The 22,303-nt window shown below is 38.1% G+C and overlaps 4 protein-coding genes and 1 long non-coding RNA gene across 5 annotated transcripts in view; 3 read left to right on the top strand and 2 right to left on the bottom strand.

Annotated features, from left to right (window-relative positions):
* Window positions 1-22,303, bottom strand: part of LOC134804395 (uncharacterized) — a 201,115-nt gene that overhangs the window by 83,390 nt on the left and 95,422 nt on the right. The window lies entirely within an intron of this gene.
* LOC134804369 (iron-sulfur cluster transfer protein NUBPL) overlaps window positions 1-22,303 on the top strand; it is a 143,002-nt gene that overhangs the window by 50,292 nt on the left and 70,407 nt on the right. The window lies entirely within an intron of this gene.
* Window positions 4,222-6,743, top strand: LOC134805133 (uncharacterized). Its single transcript, XM_063778432.1, has 2 exons — window positions 4,222-5,585; window positions 6,530-6,743. Exons 1-2 carry the CDS (start codon window positions 4,251-4,253, stop codon window positions 6,671-6,673), a joined length of 1,479 nt encoding a protein of 492 aa, XP_063634502.1. The 5' UTR covers window positions 4,222-4,250; the 3' UTR covers window positions 6,674-6,743.
* LOC134805015 (uncharacterized) lies at window positions 8,849-10,148 on the top strand. Its single transcript, XM_063778298.1, has 2 exons — window positions 8,849-9,090; window positions 9,548-10,148. Exons 1-2 carry the CDS (start codon window positions 8,849-8,851, stop codon window positions 10,146-10,148), a joined length of 843 nt encoding a protein of 280 aa, XP_063634368.1.
* Window positions 17,585-22,303, bottom strand: part of LOC134804362 (innexin inx1) — a 55,380-nt gene continuing 50,661 nt past the window's right edge. Inside the window, exons 6-8 of the mRNA XM_063777391.1 lie at window positions 21,957-22,151; window positions 21,121-21,282; window positions 17,585-20,675 (exon numbers count right to left, since the gene is read on the bottom strand). Of these exons, the coding sequence (XP_063633461.1) occupies window positions 20,618-20,675; window positions 21,121-21,282; window positions 21,957-22,151 (415 nt within the window). The 3' untranslated portion in view covers window positions 17,585-20,617. The remainder of the gene's footprint in view (window positions 20,676-21,120; window positions 21,283-21,956; window positions 22,152-22,303) is intronic.

Below are 22,303 nucleotides of genomic sequence, written 5' to 3'. Positions count from 1 at the left end.
ATACCGTACGTTTTCTTATATGAAGATTTATTTAAAACATTGTGAAATTGCGATTATTATGTAAGTACAGAATAGGGAACTGTATATCTACCCACAAAATTGTATAGATCACGCCTAGGTAAGTGTTAGGAAAAAGTAGAAGACATACAGACAGAGCAATTTGCTCGTGATCTTCCTGCAGGCGCACAAGTGATTTTGTATTTTCATCACCTGGCACTACTTTCCCCCCAAATAAAACGCCTGGCATTGTTATATTTGAATTAAATACATAATTAGCTATTATATCACACCAAACTAAGAGCTCTATAAAGATTTTACAACCCCTTTGTTGCCCATCCACTCCCGCACCCACCGCTGAACAGCTACCAGGCGCCCGAATTCGTTTATAATGATAGTATGGCACACTAACTAGAGGGATTTCGTTGCTCTATAAATTGCATACCTATTTCCGTGGCTAGCTCTCCGGCTATGATGGGATATCTAATAAATTAGACATCCTCCGTGGTAAGAAAATAAACCTCAGTGTTCTAAATAAAGAATGACAAAACATGGTCAGACACAGACAATAGAGTTCTGTAAATTTTATTGATACTGTCATACTCATTAGTGTCTTGACACGGCTTTGTGTATATTGCAAGATCTACAATGAGTTGTAGGTATGTTGCGAATCAGTTTTGTTCCTAATAGTTAATGTTCTGCAATCATGATGCTAATTTTAATTATACAATGTATAGTTAGATGGTAGTTACCCTCTGGCAAATTCGTCGTTGCAAGAATCTAGCATGTCATGGAATTTCTGGCTTCACATTCCCACTAATTTTCCATTCACAATTTGGTTGAGTGTGTAACTGCGGGTAGATATAAACCATTCTTACATGATAAATAATCTAGACGGTTTGATCTAGTTGGCCATGCTCATCATTGTAAACGGTCTTCTCCACATCGACCTTACCTATACAAAATGTGTTGACAATAACTGGTGACTTTTCAGTTTGCCTTGTTACGATTGTTACGCCTGTAGGCCAGGGAGAGAATGGGCTGATTTTCAGGGGCTGCTTGCTAAAGGAAATGTCGGTCTCACTATTTATCGATACAGACCGCCACCTGACGTAAGTTCTATAATAAGCTAATAAATGTTTTTCTAGGCACTTATCTGCTCTCAGAATAGTTGGAGGGCAGAAATAAGTGTTAGGTGAACCAGACCCCTGTTTTTACACACTTTTATTTAACGGGTAGATTTTTGTAGGTAAAATAAAAAATAAAATAAATAAATATTCGGGAACATCTTACACAGATCAACCGAGCCCCAAACTGAGCAAAGCTTGTACTATGGGTGCCAGCCGACGATATACATACTTATATATGTACATAGAAAACACCCATGACTCGGGAACAAATACCTACTTGTGTTCATCACACAAATAAATGCCCTTACCGGGATTCGAACCCTAGGTACATGTATTAAAATGGCTACAAATATAATGACCACCAAAAAATACTTTGGTACCCTAAATAAAAAAATCATGCTTACCAAAAAAAAATTACTGAACACCAAAAAAATAATGCCTAAAAATCTTCGAGCAACACGGAAGGGAGGCGGCATTCGCACTATTTCCCCTCTGCCGAGGTACAAGATTAGCGCGTCAATCTAATCTAGCGCGGGTAATAAAACTAGTTGCACTTGGATTTTTCACTAGACCGAGTCCAGACGCGCGCGTGAACACTGCTGCACAAAAATGCCTGTTTGCTCGGTTTTTTGTTATAAAAAGAGGTTGGGGACATCAAATTTACAAAAAGAAAGTGTTACATTTCACATGTAATATTTTTTTTACATATACGTTTAGTTACATTCAAACACAATTATTATATTTTAGTCTCATGTAATTGTTGGATTTATCGATTTTGCTCGCTCAGTACAAATTGCGGATCGGTCAAGCGACAAATCCGACTTCTCATCTCTCAGAATACAATAATATACTTCAACGAAAATGTGTTAGTGTGCGTGTTGTGACACTTGTCACTCGTCCGTACACAAAAAGAGATCGAGGTTTGCAAGATTTGTCTTTGACGTGTGTCATTTTCTATGTATTTGTGTCGTCATTACAGATTGGATTTTGTATGTAAGTGTGTGAGAAGTGCGACTGTGTGCACCTTTCCCCCCGCGAAAAATGGCAGAAATATTTGTACGGTGAGATATCGCTTGGGCCCCTCCCTTCCGATGTGTCGGAAGCCGGTGTTGCTCGAAGCTAAAAATACAAAAGTACCACCGATTTAATTACGACTGCACTTCAAATTCTATTCAAGTACCAAATATATTGAATGATCACCAACAATCATTAATGATCACCAAATCTTGAAGACCAAATTAATGCGATATTTTCACCTAAATAAACAACTATGATTACCAAAAAATGTATACATATTACCAAATAAAGTAAAATGATGCCAAAATTACTAGCCCCTCCCGCTCAACCCCCCGTACCCCGCACCGCATACCTACCTAACCTACTTTTCTAGTAGCATTTCGTTATGCTACTAGAAAAGTAGCTGCTATCAGTCAGTTAAGTGGGTTAGGTTAGGTTAGTTCTGCGACACTTACAGAAACGAAATGGTAATAGAAAAGTAGGTTAGGTTTGAACTGCGACCTTTACAGAAACGAAATGCTGTTATAAAAGTGGGTTAGGTTAGAACTGCGATTCTCACAGAACCGAACTGCTATGATAAGTGGGTTAGGTTAGGTTAGAACTGCGACCCTTACAGAAACGAAATGCTGCTAAAATAGTGGGTTAGGTTAGGTTTGAACTGAGACCCTTACAGAAACGAAACGCTACTAGAAAAGTGGGTTAGGTTAGGTTAGGTTTGAACTGCGACCCTTACAGAACCAAACTGCTATCAGAAGAGTGGGTTAGGTCAGGTTTGAACTGCGACCCTTATAGAAACGAAATGCTACTAGAAAAGTGGGTAAGGTTAGGTTAGAACTGCGACTGTTACAGAAATAAAATGCTACTAGAAAATGGTGACGAAGTGGATTAATTAATTTAATAGGATAACGATATATTAAATATTTCCACATTTTTAATTAAAATGTGGTTACAATTTTGGTGGTCATTTACTATTTTTGGGTTTACAATGATTATTTTGGAGTCATTTGCTTTAATAGGATAGCAATATTTAAAAATTTGGTTATAATTTTACATTAAAATGTAGTTCTAATTTTGGTGGTCATTTACTATTTTTGGGTTTACAATGATTATTTTGGTGTCATTTTCTTTAATAAGATAGCAAGATGTAAAAATTTGGTTATCATTTCACATTAAAATGGGGTTTGAAATTTGGTAATCATTTACTATTTTTGGGTTAATAATGATTAAATTGGTGTCATTTCCTTTAATAGGATAGTAAAATGTAATAAAATTGGTAATCATTTCACATTAAAATGGTGTTATAATTTTGGTGATCATTTATTATTTTAGGGTGGTAAAATAGATTTTTTTGGTATTAAATTTTATTAAATCTGGTGATCAGTTAAATAGCAGCCTATTAAAATGTGTACTTCTAATCTTGTAACTTAAATTGGAACTATGTAGGTACATCCAGATCCAGATATCTCATTTAGTTTAAATATTTGGAGTTCTTCAGTGATTCTGATGATGACAATGTATCAATATGCTAAAATGAAGCTGATGTAGTGATGCAGTACCTATCGAAAGGTAACCTAAGGAACTCCTCGATGAAAACACCCAAACACTTCGAGTTCACCTCTCAAGAAGTACTTGATAAACAATTAAACATGCAAACGAGACGAAGCATTCGAAGCAACATAAATGTGTCACAAAAGAGACGTTTTCTACAGGTTGCTTTCCTCAACCGATTCGATTGAAATTTTGTGACACATTTGGGATTTGCTTCGACGATTTAGTTTTTGTTTTTTTATAATTGCGCCGGAGTCTACAGCTCACAGAGCCACTAATGTACCTAAATTGGAAATAAGCCCTAACCTCTTCCATTTTTTGTAGGGCAATCGTACCGGCAGAGTGCCAAGAGAAATCTATATTTTATATACAACGGTTCCTGCAGATAGCAATACAGACATAAATAAGCAATACAGACAGATGAATCCTGAAGATTTACGTAAATATTACACTTACTACACTGAAAAATACCATGAAAAGAAATCGTAATTACGATGCCCTAATCTCTTTGCTCATTTTCTAGCAAAATGCTTAAGCTACTGCCCGAGATGCCAAGAGATGATGCGACGAGTCGAGGCCCTCTACAACAGAAGGCGTTTCGCGACCCAGTCGTCAGATTTACTCGAAATGTTCTCCTGTCCCCCTTGCACAGATATCGTGCGTAAGTTCCGTAATTTCGCCGCCGGTACTTCCATCAGAAAACATGATTCCGAGCTTATACATCTGCTGCGTCCCATGGCGTCTGACATAGAATTCAAATTAAAAAGATTTTTCAGTGAAACTGGACTTTTTAAAACGGCAGGAGGAGGTTTAAAAGATAAAGATATAAATATAATATATAAAGATCAGGGTTTTCAGGATGAAGCCGGCAGTTTAAAATATCAGGAAGGAATCAATAACTATGGACGAGTCAGGTTTAAAGATATATACGGGAGTTTAAAAGATGAGGAAGGAATTAATAAAGACGAAGGAAAAAGTTTTATTGATAAAGACGAGAGTGTAAAATATAAGGAAGGAATAAGAAAAGATACAGGAAAAGCGGCATCAGGGGCGGCTTTATCATCAGAAAAATTTGCAGGAAAGACACAAGGAAGAGAAGCTAAAATGTTAAAAACAAGAAATATAGAAGAAACTACGGGGAAAAAAATAGGAAAAGACGGTGCACAAGGGAGTGAAACCTCAAAACCGAGCAGTTTAAAAGAAACTACGGGAAAAGCGGGGAAAGCAAGAGAAAGACAAGATACACAAGGAAGGAACGCTGAAACGTCAAAAACAAGCAATTTAAAAGGAACTACGGGAAAAGCTAAAAGTGCTGAAGCGGCATCCTCTAAAACTGATGCAATAAATAAGGATATTAAATTACGGAAATCAATAGGAGAGGGCAGCAAAGCCACAAAAAAAGCTGCCGTCAGTAACAAGGAAGAAAGTAAGCGAGGAAAACGAGATGGCATTAAAAAAGATGAGGCTGAAAAATTAATGGTCAAGGCATTGGCTGCATCAAAAAAGGAAGAACGGAATCTTAGCCCCATTGACCGTATGATAAGGAAGAAAATCGATGAACATATGCAAAACGCACGTAAAGCTCACGATGCGGTAGAGAAAGCGGCGCGTCAGGCGAGGGAAAATGCTGAAAAGGTGAGGCAGTTGAATGATGAAAGAATGCATCTGCTTATAGATGCAGTGGGCGACAAAGAAAGTGTAGATCGTACTGAGGATGAAATAGAATGTCCCCAATATGAAGAACAGTATGATATTATAAGAGGAGACAAGATATATAAGACGAGTAAAAGTGCGGCAGCAAAACAAGAGAAGGTAGAACCAGCAATAGAGTTGCAGCCGGTAAAATCTTGGAGTCCACCGCCTGTGAGCCCACCGTCAGTCGAAAATATAACGGTAAGAACAAACATCCATGCATTTGTCATAAGGGGCCCACTGATTACCAATCCGCCGGACGGTATCGGCCTGTCAGTTGTTTGGAACTGTCAAAATTTTGTTCTAACCATGAATCTAGTATTAAACTGGATTGGGCAAGAGTGGTGGGGATAACTGACAGAACGGGATAGTCTTATCTATCTTTCAGTAGGAGTAGCAGCGAAACCGCAATTATTGTTTGTCCTTGTCATTGTCTCACATATTTTTTGTTCCCCACCGTTTTTTAGGGTTCCGTACCCAAAGGGTAAAACGGGACCCTATTACTAAGACTCCGCTGTCCGTCCGTCCGTCCGTCCGTCCGTCCGTCCGTCCGTCTGTCTATCACCAGAGGGCCTACCGCGAACCACGTTCGACGTGTTGCCTCCCTGTCACACTTACGTACGAATTTACAAGTGCGACAGAGAGGCAACACGTCGGACGTGGTTCGCGGTAGGCCCTCTGGCTGTATCTCACGAACCGTGATAGCTAGACAGTTGAAATTTTCATAGATTATGTATTTCTGTTGCCGCTATAACAACAAATACTAAAGGTACGGAACCCGACTCGCACTTGTCCGGTTTTTTAGTATGGATTATGGTGGGCAACAAATAAATTCGACCAATCATAGTGTCGCATTGCGTATGTTTTGTCCCTCACGGAGGCACGCGTATACCACTTCTATAGGATGCTACCTTCTATGGTTCTAACTGACAGGCCGATACCGTCCGGCGGACGTTAATCAGTGGGCCCCTTTAGATGTGTATACAGTTTACGACATGGACGAATAAAACTATGTTTCTTTCTTACTCTTAACCATCCTACCTATACTTAACATAACTTTAGCTGATATCAGATGAACTTTTTAACTTAGACTGTTAGAGTAAAAAAATGTTACGCTGTGTATGAATTTTTTTTGTGTAATTCAGGCCCAGAGCCGGTCCAAACACGATGGCGATGGCGATGGCGGGCTGAGGTACAGTTTGTCAGAACGGAGATATATCGATAAGGGCTGGACGATACTGCCTACAGAAATTGTTATGCGGAAGGTAAAGTTGTGGGTAATTGGTTAATGAGTTTTTACCACGGACCTGGCGGCCTAGCTAAGGCTGCTAAGGTGACGATCGCTTGCGCTTCGCCATCGAATCGCTTAGTGTCTCTCTATCACTCCTCCATATTAGTGTGACAGTGACAGTTGCGTTTCGTTCGCTACGGACCGTTAGCGATTGGCATGTTGTCTACGGGGGCTGTTTAGAATACGGACAATACGGAGTATCCGGACCGAGTACTAGTACCTACGACAAACAAGGGGCATGTCGTAGGTATGTGACGCTATTTTTTGTAACACTTCTGATATTCTAAAGCTAAGAAGCCGATATTTGGAACGATAAAGTTAACTTAGCTTAACACATTCAGTGCCGAAAAGCCGACTATCGGGTACTTTATGATTTTGTTCCCAGGCCGGACGACCCGATAGTCGGATCGTGGTAATATTGCTTTATATGACGAAATTGTTGTGAATGTTGTGGCCAGGCGCGGACGTCTTGTTTGGCTGGAGGGCAATGAATGTGTTAAATAATACAGATTTCTATACAGGTAATTCAAGGTAGCTGCCATACGCGTCGCGTCCCCGACAAAGTACACCTTTTTGTGAAATGGTCCAAATTGTGACCGAAAGAGAAGTCAAACTACCTATTTAGATCAAGGAAGCAATGACGCATTTTTAGGGGGTTTTAAATTTAAGGGGCTACCTGAGGTATTCATCGATTTTTGACATGTTTTGAATCGTATCTCCTTTTACACAGATACTTTTACTACAGATAGAATTATAAGACAAACGGTTATCGGTTATTCAGTCTTTTATCTCCGTTTTGGTCCTCAGAGTTTTGGTCTACCGGATTTTGAAAGAAATTAATACTTATTTTTTATGAATTTTTTAAACATTGTCTAACAACACACTTTTTTCGTATCTAGTTTGCTGTGAAGGATCTTACATGTACGAAATCTACATAAGTGTATTCGGGTAATTCCGAATGTCGGATAATTCCGAAATTCAGATGAAAATCACCCAAAATTTCATCATAATAAAAGTCTCTTTTCGGAATTATCCGACAGTTTTCGACATTCGGAATTACCCGAATACACCTTATTTGGGTTCGTCTTTGACGTCTCGAAAAAGGGTTTTAATTTTAAACTAATTAACACAAAAGTTATGGCCAGAAAACCAGTTTTTTAGCCTAAAATTGTTCAACTTTGATGCCAAATATCTCGAACACAATGAACTTTGAAGTAAATATGGGATACTATATTGCTTAAAGCCCTTAATAGAGGAGGAGGCAATATAAATCCGTGATTAAAGTATCACTACACCTTATAAAACAAAGTCCCCTCCGCCTCTGTCTGATTGTGTGTTTGTATGTTCGCGATAAACTCAAAAACTACTGAACGGATTTTTATGCGATTTTTACACAATAGAGTGATTCTTGAGGAAGGTTTAGGTGTATAATTTGTTAACCCGTGCGAAGCCGGGGCGGGTCGCTAGTATACGACAAATTCCAGGTGCCAGTGTTCCTCATGCGGCCTGCGCGCCAAGACTACGACTGGGTGGAAGTGAACAAGCACAAAAAGCTGTTGGTGTACCCTTCAGGAGAGTTGCTCGCGACTTTCGACGAGAACAAAACGCGACTGTATTATAGGAGTGGGGGGGTGGCGGTGGAGTTCTACAAAACGGAAGGTAGAACTATCAAATTATTACATCATCATCATCATCTCCCGGCATTTTGCAGGGATAACGCGAGGAAGAAAAAAGTAAAATCGGTATAAAAACGACTTATCTCCTAAGCGCCACTTGCACCATCCCACTAACCCGGGGTTAACCGGTTAAACTGGAGTTACCATGGTTACCTGTACAATTCTACACTGGGTTAACGGTTTAACAGCTTAACCCCGGGTTAGAGCGATGGTGCAAGAGGCCCTAAGACTATTCATATTGCATATAACTGTCATCCATCCACTTACATACAGTATAGTGTGTGTTATTCACCTCAACTCTCCTACTTATACCTATCCTATCCAGTTTATAATTTTTAATATGCTTTATTAGAGTCTGTGCGGAAAGAGAATAGTTGTGGAAGGGAACCAATCATTGTATGACTCTTCTCTTTCCGCACAGACTCTAATAAACGTGTCACTTACAACTAGCATAAGTTGCGTTCTTGCGCGCGCATCCATACTTGAACTTACGCTAGATGTCGCGCGCGAGAACGCAACTCATGCTAGCAGGTCAGAGGGCCTACCACCAACATCGCGCTATAGATAGGCAGCTAACGAACATCGTTTCTGTTGCTGGGGGTCCAGAGACGAACGGCGACCGAGTGGTGGTGTACAGCTCTGGCCAGCCGGTAGCCGGCCGCGCGCAGCCGCGCACCGTGCTCGCTGTCTTCGATGACAGGGGCAAGGGGACCGTGTACGACCACGCCGGCCAGATACGGTAAGGTCTTCATATTCAAAAACTCTGCTGGCTGCACCCACTGTTAGGATGTTACCATCAGCTCCTCACTCTTAAGGGCTGATTTATACGGCACGCGAACTCACATGCGATTTTAGTTACATTGCGGGCTGTTGAATACGTCCAATTCAACCGACAAATCAAAAACAGCAATGTAATGAAACTCGCATGCGAGTTCTCGCATCGTCTAATTGAGAATTAATAGTCGAAAAAATTCAATAGAAAGGACATATGTATAGCTATGGTCAATATACATCAAATCTTGTGGATAAATTAATTTTTGTAGAATGAAGAGAGCTGGTGTGGTGGTTATAAGTTGGTACTTTTACACCAGTTTTACACATTCAGCTACATCTACATAAGTTGATATAAATATACTACCTTTTTGAAAACAATGTAGAGATTAAGGTACCTGCTCACTACACATGATTATTTTCAGATTAAAGTACAGTCAAAGCGAAGGCGTCGTCGTCGACCGCACCCTTGGGCCCAACACCCATTGGAAGTGGCATAACCTGTGCGACTCCCGACTCCTCAAAACCGTCCTAAAAGAGAACGAACCCCTCATCAAAGACCAGACCATTGCTGAGTACCAAGAGGAAGACGAAATAGACTTCGAAAGGCCGATACCTGATGATGATCATGTCATGAGAGGCCTTGAAGCGCAGGAGATTAGCAAACAAATAAAGGAATGTATAAAAAATTACGCTTCGTTTCAAATCAAAATGAAAGCTGTTAAGATTAACGAGCATTTTGCACTTAAAATCTTTCAGCAATCTTCGATCTTTTTATCGTTCACCGATGGAAAAACTCATATAAGAATAAATGTAGGGATGGTTTTGGATCCTAACGTCGTAGTGGGTGAGGATTTTCAGGATCTCAGAGAAGTGCCGGGAGTAATGGACCAAGTGGCTCGTTCCGAGAGCGTGGAGAGACTGCAGAAAGTGGTGCAGGGGGCGAGGGCGGTCGAGCGCGCGAATGTTCTTCGCGAAAGGAGGCTAAATATCACGCCGTCGTTCCTCTTTCAGAAGAAACATTAAGCGTCTGGTTAAGAGCGCTTTCACATTGTCCGATCCGATATCGGAAGGAAGTAAAATGTAAGAAATATGTGTTTCTACGTATTTATTTATACATTAAATAAATCATTATTATTCATAGAAGGTAGGATCGTATAGAAGTGGTATACGCGTGCCTCCGTGAGGGACAAAACATACGCAAATGCGACACTGTGATTGGTCGAATTCATTTGTTGCCCACCATAATCCATACTAAAACGGTGGGGAACAAATAAAATGTGAGACTGTGACAAGGACAAACAATAATAGCTCTTTCGCTGCTACTCCTATTGAAAGATACATAAGACTATCCTGTTCGGTCACTTTTCCCCACCCTCATGCCAGCAAGAAGGCGCTGTTGTAATATATACCGATAGCCAAACAGCACTGAAGGCACTGAAGAAAACATCGGTTACCTCCTCCCTTGTGAGAGAATGTCGGGAGGAGCTTAACTCGATAGGCAAACGAAGAAGCGTCACGGTGGCATGGGTACCAGGACACCAAGGAGTGACGGGTAATGAGAAAGCGGACGAGATGGCAAGGATGGGGGCGGAAACGGATCACATTGGTCCGGAACCGGCTCTGCCTATGTCAGCGGACGTCACGAAGGGAGTCATAGAGAAGGTAAAAGAGATGGAAGCACAAAGAGAATGGGAAGAAGAAACTGGATGTAGACAGTCGAAGATGATGATCAAAGGCATAGATCACAGGAGAACCAGGTATCTTCTGAAACTAGGTAAGAGCAGTCTGAGACTTCTGACAGGTATTATTACAGGTCATAACACCCTCAACAGACACCTTAAGATAATGGAGATTAGCAGAGATGCCTCCTGTCCACACTGTGGTAAGGAGGAGACTAGCTTACACCTACTAGCGGAATGTATTATGCATGCGGCACCGCGATATAATACATTCGGTAAAGATACACTAAAAGAGAACGAACTAAAGGACGTCGAACTCAAAGATGTCCTTCTGTTCTGCAGGAAAACAAGAAGATTTGAGGAGAATGGTGAGGGAATGCCGCAGGGACAGTAACCTGCAGCTCCGACTCCAGGGAACCGGGCTGAATGAACGCGACACGCGATCGACAGCCCGCCTGCTTCCGGCCAGGCGTCCCTACACTACATCTACCCTCATGCCAGATCCAGTTTTAATACTAGATTCATGTTATTATTAAAAACACGATACACAGCACAAAAAAGACGGACTTAATGCCAATGGCACTCTCCTGCAGCTGTTTTTGTCATAGGCGCCTTCCGACATCCGATATCGGATCGGACAATGTGAAAACACTCTCAGAGTAAGACGTCGGTATTTTAGACATGAATTGTCTGCGTAGTATAGATAGAGTAACGATTTTACATCTTAAGCGAGCGGAGAGATAGTTTAGTTTGAATAGTTTCACGTGTGGAGTCCTTAGTATTGTTCCACGTTTTTTGTTAATACTGAAAACTTAGGGGCATGGCACACCGCGTCCGTTTCGCAAGCGAGTCATCGATATAAATACGCGCATAGCGTTGTCTTCGGAGCGACGTGCGAATCGAACGCAGTGTGCGTGCGAATCGAACCCCTTAGCTACCAATTGTTTTTAAATGTTGCCCTGTGATTACTCTTCAATGTGAAACTATGATTAGAGTCTGTTCGGCCCCATACATCCCACGGCTCTACTCTTTCCGCACAGACTCTATATAGTTGTTTTAGAATTTGGATGCTGTTAAGCAATAATGTGTCAACCCACATTAATTTTTCAATAAGATGTCAAGTCAAAAAATTGACGCTTAAAGTTGACATTTTATTGCAAAATGGATGTGGGATGACGTGGGGATGACTCATTTTTGCTAAACACCATCCATTTAAGTGTTTTACTTTTATAACTAACACGGGACTTAATCGCGTAACTTACGTTTATTTATGGCCTAAGGTTTCGAATTCTGATTTAAATTGCTTCACGTACGTTCCTGCTGTAGTAAAGATTATTGTGTTTTGTTAAGCATATTTTTAGTTTATATTTTTAGGGTTCCGTACCCAAAGGGTAAAACGGGACCCTATTACTAAGACTCCGCTGTCCGTCCGTCCGTCCGTCTGTCACCAGGCTGTATCTCATGAACCGTGATAGCTAGACAGTAGAAATTTTCACAGATGATGTATTTCTGTTGCCGCTATAACAACAAATACTAAAAACAGAATAAAATAAAGATTTAAGTGGGGCTCCCATACAAAAAACGTGATTTTTGATCGAAGTTAAGCAACGTCGGGCGGGGTCAGTACTTGGATGGGTGACCGTTTTTATAGATAATGGTACGGAACCCTTCGTTTGCGAGTCCGACTCGCACTTGGCCGGGTTTTGTTTAATAAATGAGTATGAGTTAAGTTTTTTTTTACATATGTGAAAAGGTTGCTTAGTTCAGTAAATTAAAACAATGCGTACAAAAATCAAAATAGTATAATTCACTTTTAACTTAACTTTACTTACATTGAGAAAACTGTAGTTGGCGATAAAAAATCTTTTTAAAATAAATAGAATCATAATTTGATTGTACACAATATATGTACTAATATTAATGGAAATAGTTGAGATTCCATTTCAGATTTTACATGTTAAACATATTAAATTGTAATAATTTATTAATAATTAATTTGTTTGAATTTTTAAATACAATCAAAAATACCAGAGTCACCTAGATGCAGTATCTTAAAAAAAGATAAATGTCGAATTATTAAAAACTACGCCTTGTAAGCATCTTGATATCTTGGAAGATAAGCCAATTTTGAGATACCTATATGTAATTTAGTACATTTCAAATTCTAATAAATTACGTTTAGTTAACAAATTTATCGAAATTCCCAACATTAAATTCACTCTGATATCATTGACTATAATTTATACGTGTATTATATTTACTTAAAATCAATTACAAATGACACTTAACATTTATAAATGAAAATATCATTCCTCCTACAAAGTAGCTGCTTATTTCTCTCGGGCTTCATAAACTTCCATAGACGATGAAAGTAAATTAAATTACTGTAAATTGGCTCAACATTGCCTTCAAACCCCAACTTTGCCTATCTAAAAAAACGGTCTTTTTAAATATATATGTCGTAGTCAGATCGTATAATCCGCCGTATTACATTACGGCTAGCCGTTATCAAAAACAGGGGCGTTTTGAAATGCGGCGGTTCGACGATTAGCCGGATTGTCATTGCGATACGTTCTTCAATAAGGCGGCCAACGTTTAGCCGCATCGTACTACTATTTTAGATTGTAGAGTGACCAGTTCTTTCGGTCGCCTACGTAACCGGAGTTTGACAATGTTTGCAATTTAATTTATTTTTACCATGGTCCCACCGCACTACATGTGTTTCTTTTCCAAAACATTTCCTTCACAACTTAAATAGACGGAGCCCCGCAAGCGGGGCTCCTATTTCTGGGCGGTTTGCCCTTCGGGCATCTGAAGCTACCTAACGAACCTAACCTACTTACCTACCTACGCTTTTTTCCCCAAAGTGTAATGTTTTCACGGACGTCTCACTAAATCAATAGGTAGGTAGGTTAGGTTCGTTAGGTAGCTTCAGATGCCCGAAGGGCAAACCGCTCAGAAATAGGAGCCCCGCGAAGCGGGGCTCCGTCTATTTAAGTTGCGAAAGAAATGTTTTTTGAAAAGAAACAGTCCGACGAACTCCAGATTTGACGGACACCCCAGCGTTTGTCAGGCAGCGCCACGGGTGTTAAAAATGGGAACTAAAAACTGTCAAAGCGGCGGCTAATGACTCGCTGTATTACATTACGGCTAGCCGTGTTGAAGAACGTATGGCGCCGAATACATTCCGGCGGATTCTCATTCAGCCGCATTCAATCCGGCTAATCGTTAAACCGCCGCATTTCAAAACGCCCCTGTTTTTGAAAACGGCTAGCCGTAATGTAATACGGCGGATTATACGATCCGACTGCGACATATGTCCTTGCTTTTTTATAGAAAAGAATTAGCTGTTCTTGTAGCAAAGCAGTTTGATTACGCAATGTTGGGACACTTTACGGTAATAACTAACAAACGATTTTGAATGTTATAAAAATAATAATTGTTTCTACTATTCCCTTAAATAACGATTAAATGTCCTACTTAATTATATTAAAATAAATGCGAGTCGGTTTGTGGTACGTTAACCTTAAAAAAAATACATATCAATCGGGCCACGTTTCCGTCCACCTGCAGATTTCCGCGGGAGAAATGCGTACAAGTGTCACCACAAACGACACATTCCTACGAAAATATGACGTTTAAGACGACAGTGGACGACCGCTACTCTATTACAAACGTAGTTCCCATTTTACTCCCTGTGGACATTCACTTTTTAATAGTTATTTGTTTTACAAGGGGGCAAAGTTGTTGTTTAACCGCTCGTGCTAAAATTGATACCCGAGCAAGCGAAAGATTCTAAAATTGAACCACGAGCGTAGCGAGTGGCTCGAAAAATGGAATCTTGAGCGTTGCGAGGGTTTCAAAGCACGAGGGTTAAACAAAATTTGCCCCCGAGTGAAACACAAAATTTTTCACCACACCAACCCGGAGCAAATATTAAATGTAAAATATCAAACAAAATCAAACCAAATCAAATCCAAATTAATGTTATTAAATATTTATCATCCAAAATCATCATTTAAAAGTCAATTCTACCAGCAAACATAAAAAAACAACTCAAAATTTGCATTTGATTACTTTGCCTCACATGTGAATAAAGTGCAACTTTGCTATCAGTTTTTGAAGTGCAAAGTAATCCTTTCCGAGCTGGAGTGGTGAAAAAAAAATTTTTAGACAATTGATTGTAAAACACCTTTCACCATGGCCCCTTCGTTTGAATTTTTTGGAGTTTTTGATTAGATAGATTTGAAGAGTTATGAGTGAAAAACCAATTTTTATATTAATTAAAATTCCAAAAAATTCTATAAAGGGGCGCAGCTTTGGTTGATATACATCAAATTGTATCTAAATATTTTCAATATTGTCAATACCCGGAAGGAAAATGAGGACTACGTTTGTATGCAAGGGCGATTTCGCGCGGATCGCCCACTTTCGTCTTAATAGTGGTATTGCGAAAGATAGATCTGCCAAAGTCAGTGTATGTAGAGTACAGAATGCAGTGCATAATTGTTTTCCATCGTATTTTCTCGCAACGTTTGTATTTATCACGCTACTTCAGTCAACTTCAGTACTTTTTGTACCGAGACTGATGAAATAGCAACGTTCGTACGTTGCAGTGAAAATACGATGGAAAATAATTATGCACTACATCTGTAAGCTTAGATTGATTGTATAGGACGAGTATCTCTGGAAAGATAAACGTGATATAATAGCCAGTAGTATCCCGATTACAAGTTTCTTACTATACAAGTCGATTCCGTGTATTTTTCACAACAAGATGTCAAATCACATCTACTCATAAGAATATGGATAAAATTAATTTTATCTAATGATAAAATAATGCTCTTATAAATTGTGAGCTTTAAAAAACTGCCAAATATCAGCGATAAACCTTTAACATTGGCTCTAATGTATCTGATTCGGAAATACCGTTAACTACTAGAAATTTAAAAGTTATGAGCTTCAACATTGCCTAACCATGCCAACATTGCCTGGCTTGAAAAACAGTGGTCTACAAATTCGCTATCTATTTAATTCACAATAATACGAAAAGGGTACCCTTAAGAGGAATACGACATACACAGCTATTTGATAGAGAATCACTGTTTTTATCAAGCCAGGCAATGTTGAAGCAGTTGACAGTACTTATATTTCTCATGTTGAGTTGCACAAAAAATAAATTATAAATCAAGACGAAAGGGGGTTAAAAATCAAGTTTTTTTTACGACTTCTGTGCCTTCTGTAGTAATTTAACCCTTTACAGTGCACTCTTATATTATACGATTTATACGGAAAAACCTTACATCGTCTTTTTGTATTTTTTTAAATATAGAATTTATATAACTTTAAAGAAGCTCGAGGCTCGATTCGTGTATTTTTTTAATCTGGACCGTTAAAGGGTTAATTAACGGTCCAGATTAAAGAAATAGGGTTAGGTACCTATTCCCATTCGTTTGTTCTTGGTATAAAATCGTAAAATCGAGAATTGTATATTAATTTTATTGCTATAAAAACTAATAGTGTTCAAAATTGACCTCATCAGATACAGTTGAGCGTGAAAAATCTAATCTAAATTCACAATATACAAATAAAATTTAGTCCAAACATACATACAAATTTGGTGCATACACGTGCAAAGTCGGTCTACTTTTATTATGAGTTTCATACAATTTGAGTGTTCTGATAAATTCAGTTCTTTTAAGGAATGTGTTCTTTAAAGTGAAGTTTTTGACCAATATAGTGTATTTCTGTCATTTCTAATATCAAACCACATACAAAATACGCACACAACACGTACAATTGACAATAATGTAAAAGTATCAAAAGCCCTCAAAACAGGGTCAAAATGAACACTTTAATTTGAGTTGGCGTTACTAACTAATGTTGGTATTTCACCTGTCCGATTTCTTGGTTCAATGCGTATTTGCATCTCACATTTTGCTTAATGAGAGAGAGAGAGAGAGAGAGGCAATGCACATTGGCACAAGAAATTGGACAGGTGCAATACCACTCTAACAGCTACAAATATAAGGCCCAAAATTTTAGTCGTCTAAGCCAACCAAGGTTAACTTGATTCAAACGAATTTCAATCTTATTTTTAACAGCACAATGTCTTATTTTGCATGCTTCGCCCACCCTAATTATGGGATATAGTACAGTCATCATCAATAGATGTGGCCAAGTGGCCAAATCTATCGGATTTCTATGTTAACAAAAATGTGTTACTAAGTTACTATATATTTGGCCACTTCGGCGTTAGAGCCCGTCTAAGCTAACTGTGCATCGACTTGAATATAACAAAGTGAGGCGATTGAAATTTGACATTAATGATGACATTGGCACACTTTGTCATTGCAAATGGCAGGCAGAGTTAGCTTGGTCAGACTCAGGTACACTCGGGTAAGATAATAGTTTGTCCTTATCTGTCATTTTGACAGCTGTCACTATTCACTATGCTTTTGATGCTGACTGTTGAAGTGAGAGTACTTAATAACTGTCACTGATATTGTAAAGTTAGTCTTATACGTTTATAGTCTTATGTCTTAAAAGAGCCTTTTTCACAATTAGATCAATTTATGATTATTATAAAACGGGTACATTCCGTATAACAAACATTGATAATTAATACAATTAGGTACTTACATACATAATGTATCGGTCTAGATATAAATTGATTTAATTCTAAATTGATATATCACAATTATATAGTTATGCGTCAACCTGGTGAGTTTGGTTCCAATTGATGAACTTCAATAATAAAGGGTACAGTTTATATAACAGTATTAAATAAATGTTGATGAGAGAGTACTTTGGTTATGAATCAATATTAACCAATAATTATGTGATTTTTGCTGAAAAAACTTGTTTTACTACGTGTATTCAATAGCAGTGGTCAATGTAAACAAAGACTTGTATGAGTAGTTTAACTTTTACATTTGAGTCTCAATGTTGTTTACATCTAAATTACATGCCGAATACTGTATATTTGTTTACATTATAGGCCACTTCAATGAACACAATATCTAAAGGTTATTCGAGATTCTTAAATTACGACACCCAATAAGGGCTTGTAGTAAAATATTTTGAATTTGATTTGTAAAATGATGTTGGTGATTAAATGATGTCTTTTACAGATCTCAGTCAGATCTATGCTTAATTAATGATCAATGCTTCAGTCCATAGTTTTTATTACTTGTTAGGTATTTTGTAGTGTGATAAAATAGTTAAGGATGTCATAGGTGTAACAATTATTAACTGAAAATAATAATTTATACAAAATCTAGCATACTGATACTGTCCATTTACAAAATTTCATGATTATAATATAACATTAATTTAATTGATTTGTTTTTCATCTTGACATTTTTATCACACTATGAAATCACATTTATTGTCACGATCTCAATACAAAACTTTGTAGAAAAAACCATATTATATTAAATATTATTTACCCACGCGGTATCATTCAAAACTCGATCTTATGGCAACCGAATTAGTGATAAAATGTCGATTACAAGCTAAATATTAGGCTTATTGTTCCAAATTCGGACGTTTTCGTTCATTACAATCTGAGAACTATTTATTATCAGACGGGATACAATAGAAAATGGGAAAGTGTTATAAAAAAAAGGAGTGAAGCAACCTATAGAAAACATCAATACTTTTATAAGTAGAGGGAAAGAAAAAAGGGTTATACAGAATATTAGATTTAGAAACAGTTCTTAAATTGGAATGAACTTTTTACAGACCTGCGCCTAAAGTAGCACAGTAAGCAGGGATCACGAATATACGGCAGTGAGCGGCCCCCGACTTACAATATCTTAACTAATCGAGCTAAACTGAAGAGGACTATGTAGTCAATGAACGAGGAACTTGAACTTGACAGTAATTTTTCCTACTCATACTGTTTTGGTAGTAAAATATATCACATTACCAGTATTTACCAGCCTATATGGATCATTATTGTATTTAGATTAAATAGGGAATTCTCACACATTTTCGAAATCGCTGAAGTTTTCTTTTGACATTAGTTGTACAACCTAAGTTATATAATTTCTCACATCACAACCGAACTAAAGAATTTAACAAATGAATACTCTTCGCCTTTTTAATCAATAACAAGGTATTTTACTCTACTTAAACTGTCTATAAAAATACTTAAAAACAGGAATGTTACTGTCAAAATGACCATAGAATACGCTCTGATGCTTAATTAATTAGTACTAAATTGTAAAGTACTCATAACTTTTTGAACCAAACATAATTCTCTTCAGTGTAACTCACCTTAATTATAAATCCTGTCAACATTACACTAATCGATTATAATAACAACCTACGTACCTAAATTTGAATGAATTTTGTACACTCCTGGCAACACTAAACGTATATATTAATAGATTATATCGTGTATATAAAATTATAGGAATATCGAACTTTGCAGTCCTTTGAACCCCTTTCAGCTGTGACACACACCCATACATTTTGTATAAAGAGTAAAACCAATTTAAATTAAAATGGCATTTAAAAAAGACCACAAATGTATAAAAAAAAAGGAATAAAACTTAATTTCGCATTAAATATGAAGGCGAAATGTCAAATAGTAATAAAAATATTACTGTTTCGGCCACTTTCATAAAAACAATGCAATTGTGCCCATAGAGCTACGGGCTTATTCGACACACCTATCATTCTGATGTCTCGAATAAACCCTTGGCTATTCTAGGCTTTATATACCCAGAAATAAGCCTTAGTAGTTGTGTAAAAATCCAGCTTAATTCCCCATATAAGCCATAGACTTGTTCAGTCTAAAAACTTCAAGAAACTTGATTCATTAATAAAACCTTAACTAAAACAACTAGAAAAATTCCGGAATAAAATTGAGCTTGTATACTTTAAAAATGTCTAAAAAGCTGCAATTGCAGCAGGCGTTTTGCCCGTTAATATAAATTGCACCAAAAATTCGAACTATATAACGCTATCCAAAGTCCAATTTACCCCTTATTGTTAAAAAAAATACTGTTTTGATAATACAGGTTTTGTATTTCTGATAAACATAAGGTTGAAGAATAACTTGCCTACATTAGTTTGACACATTAAAAATAATGTTAATAATAGGTGCCATGCTAAAAACTAAATGAAAAGTAAAATTATTGATTGATTTTAGAGTACAAATTTAAGATTTCTGGTTATTTTAATTTATGTCAAACATTAAAAAAAAAACATAAGGCACAAGCAAATAATTAGGGTTTAAGTTAAAAGTTACTAAAAAGCATGTTTGTGTTAGTATAAAAAATATTTGTTTTGAAAAGGACAAAGTACTGTCATCCCATTTCGAAAACTAACCTTATATTTAAGAGTATTACTTAGTTTTCAAAGTCCTGGTTACTTATAAATAAACGCGGCAAAACAAACTATGGTTTCTAATATCCGAACTGGACTTGCAAAAAGTTAAACAGAGTGTACCTCAGGCTGCAGAAGTTATACAGTTTGTACCTTATCAACAAAATACACAGTAGGTACCTTACACTTTAGCGAAATTTTTCATGGTTTATTTTGAACTAAAAAAATGTTATAGCAACCTAGATTTTAAAGGTGTACTTTGGACTTTGGACAATCTATACACATCGCATCGTACCTTGCAATTATACAAGGTTTATTGAACTTTTAACATGTAATAGAGGGTGTACCTTGCAGTTATACAAGGTGCAGGTACCTAATTATTTAGGATTTACCTCGAAGTTATACAAGGCGTACCCTAGACTCAGAGCGGGCGCGTCACACGCCGACGAAGGAGACGGAGGGAGTGGCTGGTCGTCACGCACGCGAGGAGGGCTTCTCACTGAGCCGTTTTGAGAACTCCGCTATGAATTCCCTGGAAATGAAAGAATATTTTGCCTCACGATCGGTCGTAGAGCGACATCTAAATACGTATTGCGCTATATATACGTATGTATATGTATGTATAAATAGCATGCGTTTGCGTAGGTTCATTACCGGATTATTACGTCTACAAAAGTGTCCATTACACTACAAACATGTCATACACAAGTGTACCTCGTAGTTTCACACGAGGAAGATCTTGTATAACTATTATTCTCTTCTTCTAGTCCTCTAGTACCTCTCAGATACAAGATGTACCGCGCAGTTATACAAAGTGTTCCATGGAGTTATACATGCTGACCCTTGCAGTAATACAAGGCGTACCTTGCAGTTATACAAGACGTACCTTGCAGTTATACAAGACGTACCTTGCAGTTATACAAAGTATACCTTGCAGTTATATGAGGTGTACCCCGCCACTATACATGAACCTTTACCTGTATATGATCGGGTCCATGTTCCTCGCCAGCATGTATAGCAGCCACCAATCGCCGACGTCGGAGCGTCTGCTGACCGCGGCAGCAGTTTCCATCGCTATCGAGCGCGAGCGAGCGTGCAAGAGCCGCGGCCGGATCGATGGCACGAACAGTATTATCAGTCTGCGGAAGATAAGATAAGATGTTTGTTTATTCTAGTTAGATTCATTGAATTTCATTGCCAAGATAATAAAAACACCTATAATTCACATACACTTTAACACAGTTCAGTAAAAACGAAATAATTTAAAAATACGAGTAGTTACAGCACAGAATAACTAACAGTACTACCGTACAGAAAATTCACTCCTTCACAAAAGTCAGATTTAGGTATAAAATTATAACAAAATTGAAACTTATAACCGCGCACGAACCGTGGATCTTCTTTGCGCGAGAGCCTGCCCTGCCCGGGAGGTGCGCCGGGCCAATGTAGTACCTAAACTGCGTAGTGACACCCCCCTGGTTACAAATACAGTTTTTGAAAAAAGTAGTTGGTGTAAAAAGTGTATCTATAACTACTTTCAGAAAGTGTATCTGTAACTACTTTTAAGTTATTTCGCTTTTACTGAACTGTGACGCGGTGGGCAAAGTTATGTTAAAGGGCCAAATTTAATACTTTTACGGTGCCTACTTACTTTAAACAAAGAGAACATGGACATGCTACATATAATGGATGAATCTGTCAACTTTATTGCTATGACATTATGGTTGAAAATGTCGATTATTGGAGCTGTGTCGGACACTGGAGCCTCTACGCGTCTAAAGTTACTTATTCTATGGCTATGTCAATGGTTTACCTGTACACAAGCAGCATGGACAGCAAGGTCGCGAGCGCGACGTACCAGAACCACAGGAACACGTAGGTCTTCTCGTTGACCATGTTGAGCGGCAGCACGCACAGGCTGTCGTGCGTTTGTATGCTGCCCGATGCACCGTATTTGTGGAACGTGCATTTTGTGACGCGCGGGAATATGTAGATCATTGGGTCGAATCTGGAATTTTAACGAATTTCGTTAGGTGAGAAAGATCTCTGCTGAGAACAATTGAAAACAGAAGGCGAAACACGTTGGGGTACCTGATATGGCACGATACTTTCATAAACGTAAGAGAGGCAGAGGAAGACCGAGACGTGCGTTTTTGGACC

The sequence above is a fragment of the Cydia splendana genome, chromosome Z (assembly GCF_910591565.1).
Source record: "Cydia splendana chromosome Z, ilCydSple1.2, whole genome shotgun sequence".
Classification (NCBI taxonomy): Eukaryota; Metazoa; Arthropoda; class Insecta; order Lepidoptera; family Tortricidae; genus Cydia; species Cydia splendana.
The sequence above is the reverse complement of the archived record's forward strand: the minus strand, read 5'-3'. Positions and strand labels throughout refer to the sequence as shown.